Here is a 22,620-nt window from a genome sequence, read left to right as displayed (position 1 = left end):
CACTCCAGGACTGCTGAGTCAGGGAGAATCGATATTCTGGGATGAGTGTGTGTTGTGTGACATTGTGTTTGCATTTTAAAAAAAATAATTTTCTATAGCGAGACAATATTCCAAATTTAATTGAAAACAATAATAAAACTCTCAGCTCGGTTCAAAATACTTAAGAAGTGAGTGAGTTTGCCACCTAGTGACTGTTTCCTGCTTGTCAAATTTAGAGGCTCTTATATGACAGCTGTTCTCAAGCCAGCCTGCATACTGCCACCGCCTGGACAATATCCTCAGTTATAGATCCAGGACAACCAAGGGATCAGAAGCTTCACGTGGGAGCACAGAAGGTTTGCATGTTTGTTTCATTTTTAACTAGAAAGCTCCGGGTGATTCACCTGGATCAAGTGGGCCACCACAGTTTAGGGCCCAAGTAAGAGGCAGGGAGCGTCAGATTCCTGCAATACAGCTGGTCCATGAGTGATGATGGGCTTCCATATCAATAAGCCTTACACTGTTATCCTAAAGCATCATAAATCAGGATGCATTGAAATGACGGAGTGTACATCACAGTTGCACTTTCCTTAGTGCTTACATTAGCCTGTATTTGGGCAAAGCCATTAGCCTAAATCTATTCTACAATAAAGTGTAGACTATCTCATACAATTAATTAATGAGCCTTTGTGTCTGAAAGAAACTGATGATACAGTGCACTGTACACTGTCTTTTCTCATTCCCATGATAGCCCACCAGCCTTCTGCTCCTGCTTGGCATCTTTGAGAGTCTAGGAAAAGATCATGATTAAAGTCTGAGTGTTATTTCTATGAAATGCAGTCTGAGTTCATTTTACTGCAGAATGGTATAAAAGGTTAGTAAAATCGTCATAAATTGGGGGAATCATCTGGATACACACAATTGCCCCAAGGCTTACTGTTCCGGCTTCATACCTGGCATCTCTTATATAAGATTTTCTGAAGTTGGGTGTTGATGGCGCACACCTTTAGTCCCAGCACTTGGGAGACACAGACAGATGGATCTCTGTGAATTTGAGGCCAGCCTGGTCTACAGAGTAAGTTCCAGGAAGGCTCCAAAACAAAACACAAAACCCATGTCTCAAAACAACAACAAAAAACAGACAAACAAAACCAGAATTTTCTGTCTTCTTATGCTGGTAGGGACCAAATCCAGGGCTGTAGACTCACGAGGCAAACACTGTTACTGAGCTATGTCTCCATCACTTTGTGCCCAGTGTTTAATATTTAATTCCCACCTTGGCAGTGCTATGAATTTACCTTAATATTACATACAAATATGCCTAGCCAAGTATGCTTATAATACTGGGTTTATTAATGGATGTTTAATCAAAAATCAAAACTTGTCAACAGAGGCCAGAGTTAAAAAATGTAAGGAAATACTAGCAGTGAAATTCTATACAGTGTTGAGAAATACAGGCAGCCATTGTATATAACTTTTGTTCGCTATTGTACTTAAAGATGAAATTATGGAACATGAGGGAGTGTCAGCAGCATCAACTTTAATAACAAAGCAATAATTTATGAGAGAAAATAATCTGGGAAGATACTAAATCATCTCAACAAAACACTGAACCAGTTCTGGTATCTTATATAATCAAATTTAAAATGATTAATAATCTGGGAAGATGCTAATTCATCTCAACAACAGAATGAATGAACTCTGGTATTCTTATATAATTGAATTTCAAATGTCTAAGAAATAGTCACATGACAAAATAGTATAGTGAGATAAGAGGATACCAAAAAGAATAGAAAGTCCTAGACTGTTTTCTTACAATACATGTAAGTATTAGACAAAAATAAAGTGACATTATAAGTTTTCTTTTATATTTTTTGTTTTTATAATTTTACTTTTTATATTTTTCATCTATTTTTTATTTAATTTAGAAATAAGATTGTTTTACATGTCAACCCCAGTTCCCTCTCCCTCCCCAGCTCCCCACTAACTCCCTATCTCATCTCCTTTCTGCTCCCCAAGGAGGGTGAGACCTTCCATGGGGGAGTCTTCAAAGTCTGTCATACCCTTTGGTTCAGAGCCTAGACCCTCCCCCATGAGTCTAGACTGAGAGAGTATCCCTCTATGTGGAATGGGTTCCCACAGTCCATTCGTATGCTAGGGATAAATACTGAACTACTACCATAGGGCCCCGTAGATTGCCAAGGCCTCCTCACTGACACCCACATTCAGGGGGTTTGGATCAGTCCTATGCGGGTTTCCTAGCTATCAGTCTGGAGTTCATGAGCTCCCCCTTGTTCTGGTCAGCTGTTTCTGTGGGTTTCACTAGTCTCGTCTTGACCCCTTTGCTCATCACTCCTTTCTCTCTGCAACTGGATTCCAGGATTTCAGTTCAGTGTTTAGCTGTGGGTGTCTGCTTCTACTTCCATCAGCTGATGCATGAAGGCTCTAGGATGATATATAAGGTAGTCATCAATCTCATCATCGGGGAAGGGCATTTAAGGTAGCCTCTCCACTATTGCTTAGATTGTTAGTTGGTGTCATCCTTGTAGATCTCTGGACATTTCCTTAGTGCCATATTTCTCTTTAAGCCTATAATGGCTCCCTCTATTATGGTATCTCTTTTCTTGCACTTCTCTATTCTTCCCCCGACTCAAACTTCCTGCTCCCTCATGTCCTCCTCTCCCCTCCTCTTATCACCTTCTCTTTCTCCCATGTCCCTCTCTCCTCCTGCTATGCTCTCAATTTTCTCAGGAGATCTTGTTCTTTTCCCCTTCTCCAGGGGACCATGTATATTACTCTTAGGGTCCTCCTTGTTTCCTAGCTTCTCTGGCAATGTAGGCTAGTAATCCTTGACTCTGTATAAAGTCCAAATATGAGTGAGTACATAACATGTTTATCTTTTTGTGACTGGGTTACCTCACTCAGGATGATTTCTTCTAGTGCCATCCATTTGTCTTCAAATTTCAAGATTCCATTGCTTCTTTTCATGCTGAGTAGTACTCCATTGTGTTATGTACCACATTTTCTCCATCCATTCTTCAGTTGAGGGGCATCTAGGTTGCTTCCAGGTTCTGGCTATTACAAATAATTCTGCTATGAACATAATTGAACAGATGTCCTGGTTGTATGAATGTGCATGTTTTGGGTGTATGCCTAAGAGTGGAATCGCTGGGTCTTGTGGTAGGCTGATCCCCTTTTTCATGAGGAATCTCCATACTGATTTCCAAAGTGGCTGTATGAGTTGGCACTCCCACCAGCAGTAGAGGAGTGTTCCCTTTTCTCCACATCCTCTCCAGAATAAACTGTCATTGGTTTTTAAATTTTTTTATTTTAGCCATTCTGACAGGAGTAAAATGGTATCTCAGAGTTGTTTTGATTTGCATCTCCCTGATGGCTAAGGATGTTGAGCACTTTCTTAAGTGTCTACCAGGCATTTTAAACTCCTCTATTGAGAATTCTCTATTTAGTTCTGTATCCCACTTTTTAATTGGATTATTTGGTGTTTTGGAGACTAGCATCTTGAGTTCTTTGTAAATTTTGGAGATCAGCCCTCTATCGGATGTGAGGTGAGTGAATATCTTTTCCCATTCTGTGGGCTGCCTTTTTGTCTTGCTGACTGTGTCCTTTGCCTTACAGAAGCTTCTCAGTTTCAGGAGGTCCCATTTATTAATTGTCCATCTCACTGTCTGTTCTACTGGTGTTATGTTTGGGAAGTGGTCTCCTGTACCAATTCATTCAAGGGTACCTCCCACTTTCTCTTCTAAGAGGTTCACTGTGGCTGAATTTATGTTGAAATCTTTGATCCATTTCATGCATGGTGGTAGCCATGGATCTATCTGGATCTGTAGTTCCTGATCATTTACCCATCTTTTGTAATTCCAGAATTCCCTCAGACTGTGTTTATATTGTCTCCATTTCAGCTTTCAAACTTTGCACTTTTTGAATTGTTTCTTGAAATTTTTAGTTTGTCTTCTTCCATTTTTTAAAGGATTTTTTATTTCCTATTTAGGGTCTCTATCATCTTCTTGAAGTTGTTTTTAAGGTCGTTCTTTTCTGCTTCATCTGTGTTGGGATGTTCAGGTTTTGCTGGCATATGGTCTCTAGACTCTGGTGACATCTGTTGTTGAATGTGTTCTTATATTGTCATCGTCCCACCCCTTCTTCCAGTAGGCACAGGTGGGGTCTCTTCCTCTCCTGGTGGGTTCAGTTCCAAGGTTCTCTTCTGGTGGGTGCAAGTGGGTCAGATATTCTGATGGTTGTCACAATGGGTGCAGGCAGGTCTGAGGCACTCTGTCTCCAGGTGGGTGGGAGCTGAACTAGCAGTCAGCAGACTCTATGTTACTTGTTCTGCTGGGGGCCAGTCTACCTTCCTGCAGTACCAGGCCAAGAGTTCCCAGAATGGCAAGCAGAAATTGGGCCTAAGGCAGGGGCCAAAGTTCACCTCTGTCCTGAGTAGGGGTGGGAGTAGCACAGTGATCTCCACAGACTCTCAGTTGCTTGGTCCATTGGGGGTGAGTCCACCTGCCTACTGTCCCCAGGCCAGAAGATCCCAGAGCTATATATTTTCTTTTTAAAATTTATTTTACTGTTTATATATATATATATATATATGTTTTCTTTTATTTTTATTACTTTATTTTACTGTTTTACACATTTACTTTCATCATTTTACTTTCATGGTCAGAAAAAATATTTTATAAAATAAACACATGTCAGCAGACCCACGGCTCGTTTGCATAGCAAGGGTAAGCTGATGAACATGCTCCAGATTGTGGAGTGCATGCATGTATTGGTGAGGGTGTGCATGCACTTGGTGTGTGTGAGTAGGCCAGAGTGTCTTCCCCAGTTGTTCCCCACTTTCTATTTTTTTTTTTAGTTATGAATACTGTTGACCATTGGTTATGGCTTCTTATTGGCTAATTCTGTCTTAATTTCTATAAATCCAAGTATTTCCACATGGTCTTATCTTACCGCAGAAAAAGTCCAGGGCTCTTACTCCCTTGGGGTCTACATTGTATCTGTTCAGCATCTCCACAGAGAAGAGAAGAGAGTGATTTCCTGTTTGTTCCTGCTTATATTCTGAATCTTCCCAGCTATGTCACTTCCTGCCTGGTCAATTAGCCAATCAGTGTTTTGTTCATTAACCAATAAGAGAAAAGGACTTCCCCCATCATCCCCTCTTTTCTGTATGAATAAAAAGAAGTGCTTTAACATTAACATACTAAAATTACATATAACAAAACAGATATCAAGTAAGAACTATAGTTACAATATGCAGTCTATTAACACTTAGCAAACTTTAAAGAAAATACTCTATCAACTATCCTATCTTTGTGAGTCTAAAGTCTTATATATAATTTATCTTTCATCATAACTAAGGAAAATCATAACTATAACTATGTTTTCAACTCCATCAAAGACCACAGAAGGATAATATATAAACTATAGAATTGACAGAGACATCTCACTGCTAGACAGTCACCCAAAGTTCCTATGTAACATTGGGGCATCCATCTTCAGCTTATAGGCCACAGTGTGTCTGGAAGACTTCTCAGTGAAGCAAGAAATTTTAAAATGTCCCACCTGCATTGGCAGTTTGTCAGTCATTTTTCTGTGTCCTGCAGAATGTCTGACAGACTCTTCCATGAAGCAGGAACTCTATAGGACTGTCCCATCTTGTTTTACAAGTTCAGCAGTCACTTTCCTGTTGATCCTGTATGTCCAGTTTCATACAGTCCAGGCAGGAACAGTTTCTTTCCCAAATGGTTAGTCTTACCATATTGAAAGGAAATTCCATAACGAGTTTCTTCCATGCCCACCTTCCTCTCAGACATAATTGTTGTTCTCAGAAGCAATTGAGTCTCACTGTCTTGAAAAACCCTAAACCATTTTAAATGCCATATTCTGAAGGTCTTTGAAAGTTTTGAAGAATATCCATTTCAAGTATTATCCAGAAAAGCTAACTAAGCTAACTGAAAGTTTTGACTATTATAGGTGACTATATACAATCTGTGTACTTAATTATTCATTACATTTTAAAAGATATGTATAGGCATAATACCCAGACAAGAGGAGAAATATTCATATCACAAAATTGACCTTAAATTTGTATCAGTAAATGAATATCCATACCCATACAAAATATTCATTTCCCCCTTTTTTTCTTTAGAAGGAGATTGACTGTGATCATTAACTATATATAATCAACCCCATATAAATGAAAACAAACATTCATAAGCAATCTTTGGAAATGTGGGTGTCATTCTCTCCAAACTGCTTCCTGCTGTTTGGGGGCTCTGTCTTGGAGATCCTAAGAAGACCCAGAAATCCTGGCTCTAGTGGTCTGCATGACTGCCTTGTTCAAGCTGTTTTGAATGTTGTATCACCTGGGCCACTGCTTTTGGGGGTCTTGCTTCATCAAACCATATTTGTCTGGAAGAAATTCACATCTTTTCATTTTCTGTGTAAGCAGCAGCAGAAACTCTTTTCCCAAATAACTTGTCCTTATATTTAAATTTAGAAGTCAAAGCAAATTTAAAATATATAAGCTGTATTAATTCAGCAGCATTTATAATCAGGTGTATTTTAGCAGTTGTTGTTCCTTCCTTAGCAATTGCACAATTGAAAGACAATACAACAGCACACAGTATCCAGACTCTCTGTGTATTTTCCATCTTTACACGGCTTTTCTATTACTCTTTCTTTTTGTTTTTTCCTTTTTTGAGACAGGGCTTCTCTGTGTAACTTTGGCTGCCCTTGAACTCACTCTGTACACCAGGCTGGCCTTGAAATCACAGAGATCTGCTTGCCTCTGCCACCTGAGTGCTGGCATTAAAAGCATGTGCCTTTTCCTTTTCTCTCCCAAGCCTACATATATTTTTAATTACACTGTAAAATATTTAGAGTTTTGGGTGTTTTTCATTTGAATCTACCTTTACTGTAAATCTTTATCTTTTATCTGCTAAACAACATTGCTAAAATTAAAGCCACAGATGTTTTAGCCACAGTCTTTCCAACATGGTAGGGGTATATTGACTGCCAACCCTGTGAGCTGTGCTCACCACCCTGCTCTGTGCTGCCATTAAGCAGCATGCTGCTAGCTTGGAGATGTAGTCACTGTCACTGCCCGCTGCCCATACACACCATTCAGTTGTTAGCAGGGCCTCTTAAAAGAGCCTTGCAGGTTTTTGCTGCTTACTCTGAGTCAGGAAGACTCCCTTAAAGGAGCCACACAAATTTCTGCTTGTCTCTAACAAAACAGAGCCTACCAGAGAAAATGCTGTTACCAAGAAGCTGTGCTTGTCTCTGTCCTTTTGTTTCTAAAATCCCTTTTTAAGCTTTTTTCGAGTTTACATGGAAATGTGTGCCCCACATTACTGGCGCCATTTCGTAATGTGAGCTCTTCCTGCCAGTCTGGGCCCACTACTGCCGCATCAGCTCCAAATGAACACACAAGACTTATATTAATTATAAAACTGTTGGCCGCTGGTTATGGCTTCTTATTGGCTAGCTCTGTCTTAATTATAAACTCATTTCTATAAATCTGAGTATTTCCATGTGGTCTGATCTTATTGGAGAAAAGGTTCCAGGCTCTTACTCCCTTGGGGTCTACATTGTATCTTCTCAGTGTCAACTAAAAGAAGAGAAGAGGAGAAGAGAGGAGAGGAGAGGAGAGGGGAGGGGAGGGGAAGGGAGGAGAGGAGAGGAGAGGGGAGGAGAGGAGAGGAGAGGGGAGGAGAGGAGGGGAGGGGAGGAGAGGAGGGGAGGGGAGGGGGGTCACTTTCTATTTTTTTAAAAGTCCACCATTGAACCGGGAGCTCATCAATACTCACTGGTTGGTCAATGAGTCCTGGAGCTTCACCTGATGCCACTCACTTGTTGCTAAGGTTTTGTGAATACCCAAGCCCCCACCTCTCCTGTTTCCTGCCTTACTCTTCATCACCTTTCTCCTTCGTTACACTATCCATTCAGTAACACCCAGGAGCATCTCTTTCCTTCTGATCTTCCCAGAATTGTGTAAAATGTGTTCATTTTTTCATTTGGGGGGGCTTCACAGAATTTTGTAAAATGTGTTCAGTTTTTGTTCAAGCTTAAGAAGCTGAATAGGATTGGGTAGTCTGCCCTGATGGACTGGAGTATTGGGCAGCAAATGGAAAATAGATATTTGCAAACAGAGAAACCCAGGCAAGTGGCTTGCAGTGAGTGCTCTGCAGGCAGACAAATGAATGACAGACCCTACTGCTTCCAGGGCTAGTAATGGACAGTTTTTCTTTTTGGGCACAAGGTGGCAGACTGCATCTACTTTTCTCATTTCTCTGAAGGCAGCTTGGAGAGGCTGAAATTGTCCGTTTTGGAGACCAATGTTTGCTTATGTTTGAATGAAGATGGCCCAGCTGAAACACGAGGGTCCTGTGAGCTTCCACAGTTGTGCATCTGTGAAACACGAGGGCCTACATGTGAGCATTCATGACAGCACGTTGTTGTGGTGAAGTCTTCCTCCTTTCACATATAAAGAAGCAGAGACATGTGTGTGCATGTGTGTGTGCTTGTGTGTGTATGTGTTTAGTAGGTAGATAGACAATAGAAGAGAGATAGATAGATGATATATAGATATAGATATATAGAGATAGAGATATCTACCCCTCACCAGTGCCTTGAAGGGCTGTTCATGAGTGCTCACACATGAGGACAAGGAACAAGGGAACTGAAGTGTGCAACTGTTCCCCTAGATAACAGACAATGCCTTTTGAGTCCCTGCAAGTAAAGACCTAAGACGGCATTTGCTTTCTTATCTACTTATGGTTCTCTCTCACCATCTCTAAGAGTTTCCATGTGCTCAGGCCATTCCGGTGTAAAAGCTACTGGGTTATTTATAGTTTATTTGCAGTTATAATTTCTCTACTTGATTACTTTCAGTGTGCTTTTTTTCTTGGTCAAAATTAATATTTTATTTAAAAAGCAAGAGTACCAGGAATCAAAACACAGATTTGACAAAGAGCACACTGGTCCTGCACATCCAGACAGTGTGCTTGTTCTAAGTCAGGGAGAAGTCATGAGAAAATAAAAACAGCACCAGTTGGGTGCATCTCTCTTGCCAGAGGACAAAACCTTTCCTCACCAGGAGACATAGGACCCCTCTCCAGACCTGCACCACAAGACCATCTTGGCCAGGAAACTAAGATGGGGAGAAAGAGGGAGCTGGGAATGCTTTGGGAGTGGTCAGTGCATGCTATCTGGTGAACCGAATCCTTGTCTGGCCCTCTCGTTTGTGTAGCTCTTTTTCAGTCTCCCATGGCACTTTCTCCATCCTATTTTCTTCTCTAGATGAAAACAGAGCTAGCAAAAGTGGTCACCATGAGATTTGCTTCAGAAATGAGACCTGCCACAAAGGACATCGTAAATGCTCAGCCAACGGAAGGGCACAGACGGCTGCCCGGAAATAGATGCCCAGAGTGAGAGCAGGGAAGGCTTTGGGTCTTGCCCAGGGGATTCCTTCCACACACCTTACCTCTCTGCTGGAGGCCGATTAACCTCCTTACCTCTTCATCCTTCCACTAATGCCAGCAGCCAGCTGGAGGTCACTTAACTATGGTCACAGAAAACATTTGTTTTCATTCTGAGGAGGAAACAATGCATCAAGGCACATGTGACATTCACAGACCATTTCTAGGTGTCACCTACCCAAATACTACCTACTAGATAACATTCTTAATGGAAACTTTTATTTAGAAAGAGCATCAGAACTTTGAGTAGAAATTCTTCTTAGAGCCATTAAAACCTCACAAAGTCCTGGAGGGGACCAGGTTTGCGGGCTTGCCCAGTTCCCGCTGCTTCCTCTCTTCCTCCAGGACAGGAGCAGAGAAGACCGGTCTAAGTTCCTGAATTCCTGGGGACTAGTCGCCGTCACTCTCACTCGAGCTGCCGCTGGACGACTCACTGCTGTTTCTTCTGTTGTGTGTGCTGAAGCGCCTGTGGGCATGGGGCCTCCGAGAAGGCCAGGTGCCTCCTCTCCATTGTGACACCCCGCCTTTATTCCGCGTAGAATTATTTTGTCCATGGAGTACATAATGGTTTTTTCTGCTGTTTGTCATTACAATCCCCTCATGACTGGGAACGTTAGAGGAATCTCCTCTGCTTTTAACCTCATTACCTAGATTGTACGAAGGAAGAACCGGGCCCTGGCTTTTGCCTTTACCTGGGAACCTTTGTTTTTCCGTCATAGTCACTTGGTTCCTAGAGGGGTCTTCTGTGTCAGTCCTAGGACTACCTTTGCTGTGCTTAGGAATCTCATTGTAACTGGCACTCCCCGAGTTATCGTTGCTGCCCCCTTTTAGCTTCTCTCTGGAGGGCACTTGTGGATAGTGAAATTCTACTTTCCCTTGATGGGCATTTTGGCTGCCAGCATCAATTCTGTTTCCTTCCTCTCCAGGGAGCTCCTTAAAATTAGTACCTCCTGTGATGTCATTGCTGCCCTCCACAAGGCTCACACTAGCAGCACCTGCGCGTTGTGCGATTTTGTCTCTGGTTGCAATGGCATCACCGCCAAGTCTTTCTCTCTCGGGGATCTCATTAGAACCCAGTCCGCTCGTGTGTGGGTTAACAGTCTCAGCTTTCTCAGAGCCCGAGAGGCCCGTGTGTCTAGCTGAGCCTTCTAGACCAGGCCCAACAGCACCTCCTTTGCCTGGAACATACATGAAATGTTGCCCGTCCCCACTGAAAGAAGGGACATCGCTATCCCCCCTCACCCGAGTGTCTGGGAAACCACTGCCTTCAAAGTCCCTGGGGATCTTTCTGATTTGGGGGATATGTGTTAGGTAGTGAGTGCTTCGTCGGATCTGATGGGTACCTTTGCTTTTTGCTGGGCTGTTCTGGGATGGTAGATACCTCTCTTGACTCTTTGCGTCTTTTAAGTGGTCTGTAACATCACTGACATCTGCTGGAATCATGCCTGGAATACTCTTGGGTTTCTTCTCTTTGTTTTTGTCCCCCGATAGTTCAATCCCAGTCACCAGTCTCTTTATAGGCTGAATGTTACTTGCGGCGAGAACGGCACCATGCCTCTCCTGGGCAGGTAGTTTAAGGAGGGTATCCTCTACATTCTCTGCTCCTTTGTCCCCTGAGGGCTCAGGATACACAGATGCTGTTAAATGCGCGTGGGCACTGCCTCTGTTGATAGTGCTGTCCTCTTCATTCGGCATCTGTGAAAAGATTCAGGTTTTACTGCTTTCATTATTTTCATTGACTTCAAAAGGAGACAAGCCTTTCTCTTTTTTTCTGTCTAATGATTTTTTTTAGGTGTTGACTCGTGATTTCTACTTTTGTGAAACTGGTGAAGAGCAACATTATCTCTGCTTTTTTCTTTTTGCTAACGTGGAAAAACAGCACAAAGTGATTATTGTTCATGTTAAAATTTTAAAATCTGATAATCGATAGAAAAGTGTTTAAAATCTATAATACATTTAATGAAAAGCCTACAAGTCAACGAGGATGGAATGGAGCAAAGCAGGTTTCATGGGAAAAGAAGAATGAGGTAGATTTGATGGCTAGGTTAGGTGCAAATATTCAGGAGCAAAATGGAGAGAATATTTTAAAACTAGGTGGCAGAATCGATGTATTTTTGAACACACTTCAGTGTGTTAGCTTTTCTTGAGCATGCTAGCGTGTTGGTTATGATAATTAAGGATATGAATAGATGGAAGCGCCCATATGGAGAAAGGAAAGTCAGCTAGAAGCTTACATCTCTCTGAAGTGTAAGGAAGACCATAAAGACGCCAAAGGAGTTCAGGCACGCAAGTGCCATGATGAGCTGCATCAAATGAGATGTGTATGAATGTTTTGCCTGTATATGAGTCTATGCTCCGTGTGTGTGCCTGATGCCCACAGAAGCCAAAGGAGTTCAGGCACGCAAGTGCCATGCTGAGCTGCATCAAATGAGATGACAGATAGAATGGCCAAATGCTTGGAATCTTACTGTTTTTAATGTGTGTGAATGTTTTGCCTGTATATGAGTCTGCACCGTGTGTGTGTCTGATGCCCACAGAAGAGAGATCATCAGATCTCTTGAAAGTGGAGTTATAGATGGCTGTGAGCTCCCGTGTGAGTGTGGGAAGACAAACTCTGATCCTGTGGGAGAGCGGTAAGTGTTCCTAACTGCTGAAACATCTCTCCAGCCCCCAAAGGCTTTCAGATCTCTCACTCTGGTGCTCACTAAAGTAACTGTGCTACAAAAGGGCTCAAGTATCACATCGGCTGTCATTCCCATTAGGGCTGGGAGAGCTGTGGAGGCATGTGACCTAGGGAGACATGTGATCTGGGAGGCATCAGACTTCTTACTACAAAATAAGAAAACACATACTTTTCAGGATTTTTTAAAAAGAATTTTGTTAAATGATACAATGCAAGCAAGGCATCTATCATAGTGTGTCATCCACCAGGATCTATATCAATGACACTCTCTGTCATTCATATGGGGATGTATGGTGCCCTTAAAGCAAGGGTAGCTTGCTTTCCTACACAATGGCAACAGCAGTCTTTTCTCATCGGATGAACAACTGTCCTCTTATATCTTTACATTTTATGTGGTGGCAATTAACTGTAGACTCTTTTTCACTCCTCCTGCATTATAAATGTCATCACTCTTTGGCTGTGGGTTCTGCAAACTTGAGGTCACTGATCACATATTGTCTAAAATAGAATAGAGTTTTGACATCAATCTCTAATTAAGAATACAGTGTGTGTGTGTGTGTGTGTTAAGGGACAGGGAATGTCTGCATGTGTTAATTCCATGTATATGTGGATGTTTGAGAATAAGTTGTGAGAGTTAGCATTCAGGTTGTGTGGTTTGATGGTCACATCTGAATCATCTTGCTGTGACCTCTGCCTCTGCTTGCTTTAAAATGTATCTTATTAAGTGTTTGGATTGTGAGACCATTAAATAAGCACACACTTGAACTGCAGGTGAGAATAGTTTGTAAAAGTCTCCTCTAGTCTGGCAGAACTTGTTAGTAGGAAGTCTCCAAAAGTGTCCATTTGTCTTAATTGGAAGATATAATTTGGAATGATTTTACATGTGGAAATGATGATACCATTATCACTAACTTTTATAGGTCCAGTCGTATTTGGAAAAAAGGTAAGGTTTTATTATGAGAACAAAGAATCTGTAGTGATTTACTTCTGAATATAAAACATTCTAAATACTGAGGTTAAGCCAGTGCATCCCAGAAAACTTGCCTTAGGCATTTATGTTTATTTACTCATTTCTGAAGAGACATTTCAAGCTGAGCAGGTGGGTTAGAAAAATCAGTACAGTTTATTAAATTAAATTTTAATTTTAAAAATTCTTAATTTTTTTCCTGCCAGTCTTGGAGGAAATTTTGTTCCATTTTTTGTGTTTTTATTAGTTTTTTTCTTTTTCCTCATATTCCTTCAGAAAAGTAGCATGCTTACTAGTAACTGGTGTGCCTTTAATTAGAAGAGTAACTAAAACTGTTTTTCTAGAAAAGCAAGAGAGGACATTATAACTTTGTTATAAGACAGTCAACCATTTGTCTGAGAAAATATTTTAAAATACAAAATGCTTTTTGTTCTTTGTGTGTTCTGAGTTTGTGACAGGAATGAGTCAGCTGTCTGTCTGTCCTCTCCTTCCTTCCGGGCCTTACTTCATGCCATTCTTTCATTGGAGAACAGCCTGCCCACTCCCGTCTGTCCTCTCAAACCTTATTGCTCTGCCACAACCTGGCTCACAGTTTCCTTTGCATAGCTTTTCCTGAACACCAGCCCAGAACTGGCTTCTCTCTATTCCCAGCCCCTAAGGAATGTTTTTCCTCTTGGGGCCACTCACATGGCTTTCCACAACCTGTTTTGGGTTCTCAGTGTCTCTTCTCTTAAGTTCTGAGAGAGAGGTTGATTTCATTTCTTCAGTTGTTTCTGTTGGTGTTGTATCTCATACAGCAGGAAGCACCAAATAGATATTCCAACTAGAACAAAAATTAATTAACTTCAACAGGAAGACAGATCAATACAGCCTTAGAGATGGCCATATGAAGAATATACAGTCAAGTAAGACAAAATGCTACATGGGAATTCTCACTTCCGGGGGAAATGAAGCCAGACTTAGGAAAATAAATAGCTGTTTAGTTGGAGGCATTAAAAGCTGTAGTTCTTTGGGCAATGATTCTGCAAGAGCGCACTGAGTGAAACAATTATTGTTATCCCAGTGACAAGGGCCTCATCTTCCTCTTTGATGAGACTGGACATGGATGAAGTCATCTGTGGGGTGATTTTAAGATACAGAGATGTGTGTCACTGTTGAGTACAGGACAGCCTGTCATAGTAACTTCCTTCCCCTGGAAGTCTACACTGTTCCAGTATATTCTCCTCGTGAGAATAAGCGCTATCAAGGCACAGCAAAATGGCAATTCCAGGCTCCTGAGGTCTACCAAGGCCACACTTGCAGAAGCAGGTCCTAAATCAGAGCATGGGTTAGGCCAAAACATAGGATGGGAGTAAGGAGGATAGTGGAAGGCAGAGTTGCATAGCACAATGACTTCCAAACCTGGGGAGTGTGGGGGAGGGAAGAAGGACAACATCCAAGGCTGGAAATGGCAGAGCACTTTGTCCCTTGCAAGACCAGACCGTCACATGTGAGGGGTCTTCACTTAGCTACTCACCTTTATGCTGCTTTCAAAGTAGACATATTTTTCATATGATGCAAAAACCTACAACTCAATATTAAGAGGTTTTTGTCTCTTAAGAAGTTTTCTGGATTTCTTCCTCATGCTATAGGATATCATTTACTTGAGAGAAGTCTAATTTTTCTTCTGACAATTAGTAGTACCTCTTATAACCACAGGAGGGCGAGTGTTGGCCTCCCTACAAGACAACGTGGGCTCTCCTTTGTATACATCTTGAAATGCATTTTTCTTGCATGCCACTGTCAACTGTTTGCCATACCACAGTGTATCAATCTTGCTACCATGTTTTAGTGGAATTTCAACATGATTAAATACTTCCAGAGGACATTAGAAGCAAGACAGGTTTTACTATGCTCATGGCCAAGGTCCAGCTGGCAAATGCCACCACATGAATGTTCTGGTTTTTAAGTTTGCCATTCAGACCTTTGTAATTTTCAGCTGAGAGTTTCAGAACATAGAACTGGGATTGTCAGAAAAACCCATGCTAGAAATGAGCTGTAATTTGGTAACATGCAAATCTGATAATATTTGCTTAACTTTCTTGATGCATGTGGAGAACTAATTCCAAGTAAACCGGGTTCTCTGCTGAAGCCTGTTAAAACTGGCCTCCCGCCCCTTTCTTTGGTTTGCTCTCATATGCAGCTCGCACAGGGAACAGTGTTTGCTAATAACAAAGTCCCAGAACTCTTTCCTATCCCTCTGAAGGTTGTATAGTAAACCATTGTTCCATCTGAAGGCAAAGAAGCCATCGATAGGTGGGAATTTTCAATCATCTGTTGTAGGAATTATAATGAACTAGAATGTGTCATGATTCTGCTGGACACTGTGTGATTCTAGTCTGAGCACATTTTGGCAGCTAAAATGTTCCCTCATTGGCTTTTATTCTTTACAGAGGTAAAATCGTTATTTGAGAGGAATAATTCTGTTTGCCCTCTGTTCTTCTGCGTAGCCTTGCCTAGCTTTTGGTCTGTGGTTGAAATTCTGGAAGGAAATAAGGGACTCCATTTCAGAAACAGAACATTCTTTCATTCATTTCTTCAAACAATAACTATTTCATTTCTTTTTTCTTTTACTGGATTATTTTAATGTGGAAAATCATTCTGACTGAAAAGAGGGTTGGACCCACTTCTCCTTAAATATTTTGTTAGGAAAGAAAAACATCGTTTTCCTCCCCACTAGATGGCACTGCCATCTCTACCACAGAACCAGATTTCAGCACGAAGAAGTGTTCCCATGGCATGGGCTGGGAGAGGCAGTCATGGTGATCCAGTAGGGGAATAATGGCCAGTGGAATTCACGGCAAAGGAGCCTTCTTTACTTAGGTGTAAGTGAGGCAACTACCAGTTCAGGATGTGTGGTGATGGTGTAAGTCAGCAGCTGTGTTACGATGCAGTAGTGTCGAAGATGCGCAGCACCCACCTCAGCCCTGCATGTAAGGGTGTACAGTAGTACCTGTCATCCTCCTCGCCCTGCATGTAAGGTGCACAGTGATGCCTGCCGCCCACCTCAGCCCTGCGTGTAAGGTGCACAGTAGTACCTGTCACCCTCCTTGCCCTGCGTGTAAGGTGCACAGTGATGCCTGTCACCCAAGCAGTCTGAGGACCACCTCGTCTACCTGTCCTACTTACCTAGAGACTGCTTTTCCTAAACAACACCCAAAGACTTGGGAATTTGTTTATGTGGCTCACTCTAATTGATAAAATCTTCACAGCAATGTAAACTCAAGTGGTTAGTTAAAGTGTCCCATTATTTGGGCTACTATTCCATTTCATTCTACAAACAAACAATTGCTTTGTCAGTAACATCTTATATTTCTAGGACACAATATATTTGCAGAGAATTTCACAGTTTGCAAAGGACTTTCGCATAAAAATTTCACCTAAGCAATAGAAAAGAGGGTGTCCATACAAACACAGTTGGTGATGGAGAAGCAGGGAGATGTCCCACCCCCATCTCCTCTTCCAAAATCCTGAGACTAAAGCAATAAAAAACACATACATGGACCCCCTCTGAGAAGGGGAAAGGGACAAATCTGAGTAAATTGGGAGCACAGGAGAGAGGGAAGAAGGGGAGGGGGAGGAGAACATGAGGATCAGGAAGCTCAAGTTTGGGGAAGAACAGAGAAGTAGAGCAAGGAAAGAGATACCTTAATAGAGGGAGCCATTATGGGTTTAAAGAGAAATCCGGCACTAGGGAAATGTCCAGGAATCCACAAGGATGACCCCAACTAAAAATCTGAGATTTATGACTACCTTAAATCTGAGATTTATGACTACCTTAAATGCCATCCTAGAGCCTTCATCCAGTAGCTGATGGAAGCAGAAGAGATCCACAGCTATACACTGAGCCGAACTCATGGAGTCCAGTTGTAGAGAGGGAGGAGCAATGAGCAAGGGGTTAAGATCATGCTGGAGAAACCCACAGAAACAGCTGACCTGAGCAAATGGGAGCTCATGGGCCCCAGTCTGACATCTGGGGAACCAGCATGGGACCCAACCTGTTCCCTGAACGTGGGTGTCATTTGGGGGGTTTGAGCAGTCTATGGGGCCTCTGGCAATAGATCAGTATTTATCCCTAGTGCACGAATGGACTTTAGGAGCTCATTCCCTATGACCTAGATACATTCAGGGAGGGCCTTGGTCCTGCCCCAAATGATGTGACAGACTTTGATGATCCCCAGTGGAAGGGCTCACTCTCCCTGGGAGTGGATGGGAGGGTGGGATAGGAATTGCTAGGGGACTGGTGTGGACAGGAGGGAGAGGGAACTAGGATTGGTATGCAAGATAAGATTGTTTTAATTTAAATAAAAATTAATAAAAAAGAAAACAATTAAAGTAGTCTTATTTGAAAGGATATTTACTAATATGGAGATAAGTTCCTGAAGTTTATGTCAAATTTTCAAGATGTATTTATAATCGTTTCTTATTGCATCTATTTCTTATTGTTAGTTCTTCCATGATTCTGTGAAAATAAATTTAAACTGTTATCTCATTTTAAGTACTACCAAAATTAGCTATAGGAAGAAGAATATAGAAATAACATGGCTAGGTATAAAGATAGTGTATATATGATAGCATATATTGTATATGATAGCATACACATGGTATATATGGTAGCATACAAATATGGCAGCATGAGTGTCTTCTTACAGAGCCAGCATGCACATTTATGTTTGTGTTAAAACATACACTTGCTGATGTAGATTAACCCACTGTAGTTCCTGATCCATTGCGAATTGCATCAAAGTCTCCCACCCTGAATTGTATACAATGGATATTAATTGAATTTCACTGCTTGATCTTCCCCTTCTATTTTCCCATGCTTTAAGACTGTTTAATTTGAGCTATAATTATGACACATGCACGTGATTTACTATATGTTCATTTTTATACCAACAATCTATGGCCAAATAATTGAGGTAATTATTAAAATGGAATGTATATGTCTGTGAGAACAGATCATACTATAATTCATAACACCCAGTTTTGTCCCTGCTCCTCTACTAAGACTCTTTAAATTGAAATCTGCAGGCCTCCCTACTCCTCTGACACCCACTTGGCAGTTGCCTTGAACTTAACCGTGGCCCTGTAATGGATATGACATCGACTGCCCCGAGGAGGAAAACTGGCAACCTCTTTGGACTAGTGGTCACTGGATTGATATTGGCCTAGCACTTTACTGGAAGCTGGTGAGAAAGGACACTCCCGCCGTTCCCTGGAATGTGTGACTCAAAATAACTCGGCCTCAGTTGGTTGGACTAAAAGTAGGTCAGCAAGACCCACTCGACCACCGCCCTGCTTCAGTGCAGGCCTGTATGGTTCTGAGTGACCCATGTGGATCGGGTGGGACTGACTGGTTAAGTCTGCACAGCGCTCACTGCAGTGTAAGGGTTGTGCATGAAGCGGGTAGTGCGATCCCCTAATTTCTGCTCTTTCACCAGATGCTTTATCCCGTCAGTCTGGTTACTCAACTGTTCGCCCACTTGCTCCAGACCTATATTTAAGCGTGGTCAGCAGTGGAATGAGAACTTGTTTCCGTAGTTACTCAACTTCCGAAAGTTACTCCGAGAGCTCAGATGCTGGAAAGACGTTATCTAATTAGCCCCGTGTCTGAATCGCAGAGAAAATCTGTAGTGCTCAACTTTGTCATAGGATCGTTTGGTCACAGCCTGAGTGCTCATCCGGGTGAGTCAGAAAAAGAAGATACGTGAGGCAATAGAAGCTTCATTTAGGTTAAGTTAATGGGTATCAGTCCATTTTAGCCTCATCAAAGAAGGGAACATCTTTGGCAGGCTCCCACTATGCCAAGATACTGCCGAAAAACACAGATATTTTAGTTCCCTGCCACTGCCAGTTATTTGCAAAATGTATTTATCTATCTTTACCTATTCACGTTAAATTCTTCAAGGTTTGGTAAAATATTGCAAGGTTCTTTTGATAGATTTTGGTTCCAGTCTTAGACTATCACTCATAAATCTGAGCTGACTCAGAACTCTGTGGCTGGGTACTAGCTTTCTCAGAGATTCCTGAAAACAAAACGTGGTACTGTACCATAGTTTGCATCCTATAGAAGCTCAATGATTCACATTTTAACCAACACTGCTTGAAAACTAGAGCGAGAAAGAGTTTACACAACACGTAAATGAATTTGTCAATGCTCACCGGTGATGCCCAGGTCACACTGAAGAGCAGCAGTCCAACACACATGGCCACGGCCTGCATCTTCACAAGTCTCCCTGAAAGAGTAACAAGACCTCTCTTAGCAATGCCAGTCATGAGCTTCAGATTTGAACACACATGTATGCAACGTCTTTCCTCCCAGCAGTCCATTTCCTTTTAATATATAGATTACATATCTTATGTATAATTACACCTATAAAATTAGCATCTATACAAACATATGTAGTTTTCATAATATTTTAATCTATTCTTTATGTCTCATTATTATCATGTAAAAACAAAAATTGCTGACTATAATTAATATGATAATTCATAGAAACTAATTTTATAGACATAATTATTTGCTGTATTTGAAATCTGGCATTTTTTCTATATTCTTAGAAAATTATCTTTAAATCATTGTATAATTAAAAGTAACAGTAAGGCAACATATCAGCTCATACTGAATCATTAAATGTGTCAAGATGGCAGATACAAGGGTGAGGAATGGATCTTATCATGAACATCTTCATACTCATGGCAATATGTCTGAATTAGTCACTATGTAGGGGCCAGAGACAGAAACCACTGGAGCAATTTGTACTGTAAGCAAAGCATTTGCTAAATATTAATTAATTCATAAATATAGCTAAATATTATTCTAAGAATGTTACATGTGTTTATTTATTTTGAGTCCCACAACAAAATTATGACCTAAGTGGCTTTACCGGTTTTATAGTCTGGAAGCATACTCAGAAATGCCATGTAACATGTCCCATAATTCCTGAATATTAATGAACAGAACTAGGGTTGGTTTTCTAGCAAAGTAGCTACAGAACTGGTGCTCCTAACCAAGACTCTATGCCACCTCAATTAAGATTCTGTTCTTCCATCTAATTTAATAGACGTCACAAGCAGCCAACTTAAAGAAGACCTATTTTATATAAGGTTCAATAAAATAATCTTTGGAACACTGGCATTTAGTTATGGAGTGAATCACACATGTATAGTGTGATGGATGTTTCACTAGGATCTAGTGGGCTCAGTTAACTCAAGGAATCATTATTCTGAAAAATTGCCAGCATACCTCTGAACAGCAATCTGTTGGTCTTGCTGAACATTAAATATTTTGCTGATACATAAACATAGAACAACCAATATGAAAATAATAATGTGATTTGTTGCAAGAAAATACTTTTGTGGGAAAGTAATTTAAATGTCCCTACAACATTTAAGCATTTCATAGTAAAAACTTTAACTCAGCAAAATAATACAACTAAGATAAATCATAAAATCCTAGTTTGTAGTCTTCAAACTTAATATTAAGGATCCTAATGATCTGCATCTAAATTGAAGCTAGAATTCTGGCTTCTAAGTATTGTAGATAGGGACAGTCTACACATTTATCAAATAGCTCAGTGCTGCTAGATGAATCAGTGCAGTGTTTGTAAACAGAAGCACAGCTGGCTTCTCCTGTGTCTGCTTTGTCAAACGGTACAGCTGCCAGTTACCATGGATCTTGATAATAATGATAGCCCATAGGCCAATATGCTGCCAAGCTATGGAGTTTTGTTAATGATGTCTAGCACTCTAACTATCATATAGAACATAGCACTGAATTTAGACAATTATGCTCAGCTGAGAATAGCCCCAATTGCACTTATTTTCAGTTAACCAGACCAGTACAGCGAGGAAACTGCAAACTTAAGTAAGCACTGTCGATAGAAAGCAGTTCCCTATGAGGAGCAGTGAGAGACAGATTACCTGATATCATTGACCTTTGGCAAAGCTCAGCTTCTTTGGGCTTAGCAGTCCCTGGGCATTCACTGATATTTAAAGTTTGTTAGAGCCCCCAGTGTCCAATCAGCACCAGCGAGGAGTCTGTCACAAGTGCCCACGGATGACCACAGGGGGCAAGGTAATTTTAATCTAAAAATGTTTTTGTGGTGGAAAGCTACTATCAAATGTTCCAGAGAGTAGAATAAAAAGAAAATTATAAATATCTCACTTTGGCCATTATGCTGCCAGATAATTAGAATTGATTTCAAAACTATTAACTAGGACTGGGTGGATGGCTTGCATATTTAAAAATAGAAAATATTTGTAAACCAACAAATTTATAAATGTAAGGCAGTTTTATTAAGTAAATTTATAGTCTTCATTGTGTCTGAATAAGATTCAGAAACAGTTAACAACAATGTTTTGAGTGTCTGCTCTATAACAGACATTGGAAAAGTCTTGGTGAATGAAACAGAAAATAATCCTGTCTCATGGAGCAATGAAGGAAATGATCAATGAACTGCATTGTATTAGACGGTGACACAGATAAAGTTCAAGGAGGAAAATTGCAGGGCAAGACTTCAAGTCCTAGAAGTAAGGACATGGGGCTGAAATTTGACATAGAGAATCCTCAAAGGCCCTCACTGATAATATGGCTTTTGAGTAAAGTCTTTGATATGGCTTAAATGTGTGTATTCCTCCAAAATAATATTGTGGAACTAAAACTCCCATGTGACAGTATAGAGCTTTTAGGATCTAAGTAAGTTATCAGATGAGAACCTTCGTGAGTGAGATTAGAAAGACTGGAGGAAACAACCTCTCATTCCTCAGTCATGCCTGGCGTCATCACCCTTCACCACCACACCCAGAGGAGGAAGTGACAAGACGCCATGTTGGAAGGTGAGACATTTATCTTCCACACAACAATGAACCTTCCAGCACCTTTATCTTAAACTCCCCAACCTCCAAAGTCACAAGAAACCAAAACAGTGAGATTTCAACTTTTGTTCTCTTTTGATTACCAAGTCTGAGGTATTCTGTTATAGTAGCATAAACATACCAAGGCAGACCGGTAGCCGCATGACTTTGCATAGGAGAACATTGTAGACAAAAGTTCTAGAAGAGCCAGCTCCAGTAAGAGGGGCCTGAAGGCTTATTCCAGAAGCCACTTAGCTGGAGAGACTGAGCAAGGGAAACATCAGCAAATAAAATGAGACAGAAATTAGATGGCAGAGGACCAGTGACCTGTAGGTCCGTGCACTTTGCCCTAGGAGGTAAGGCTCCAGCAGGATTGGTAGGAGATGTGACATACAGGGCTTGCTGACTCAGCATAAGGCCTCAGATTCAGTCTCAGCTCCACTAAATAGAAATTAATAGACAAAAATTAATGAATTGATTAACTCAATTTAATTCCAAGCCGAGGAAACTACTGGAGGCTTTGAGCAAAGCTAAGGTTGAAGGCATGAAGTCAGGAGAGAATAGAGAAGGCAGCCTAGAGTTCTTGCAATGAT

The 22,620-nt window shown here is 41.1% G+C and overlaps 1 protein-coding gene across 1 annotated transcript; it reads right to left on the bottom strand.

Moving 5' to 3' along the window:
* Positions 1-9,687: 9,687 nt before the first annotated feature.
* On the bottom strand, positions 9,688-19,393 carry Mepe (matrix extracellular phosphoglycoprotein). Its single transcript, XM_040747883.1, is given in 4 exon segments — positions 9,688-11,261; positions 11,264-11,344; positions 18,550-18,665; positions 19,303-19,393. Coding segments are annotated over 4 exon segments (1,677 nt in total). The 3' UTR covers positions 9,688-9,872.
* Positions 19,394-22,620: the final 3,227 nt, after the last annotated feature.

This window comes from Mesocricetus auratus, unplaced genomic scaffold (assembly GCF_017639785.1).
Source record: "Mesocricetus auratus isolate SY011 unplaced genomic scaffold, BCM_Maur_2.0 Super-Scaffold_100006, whole genome shotgun sequence".
NCBI classification, from domain to species: Eukaryota; Metazoa; Chordata; class Mammalia; order Rodentia; family Cricetidae; genus Mesocricetus; species Mesocricetus auratus.
Note: the sequence above shows the minus strand (reverse complement) of the source record. Positions and strands in the feature narration are given on the sequence as shown.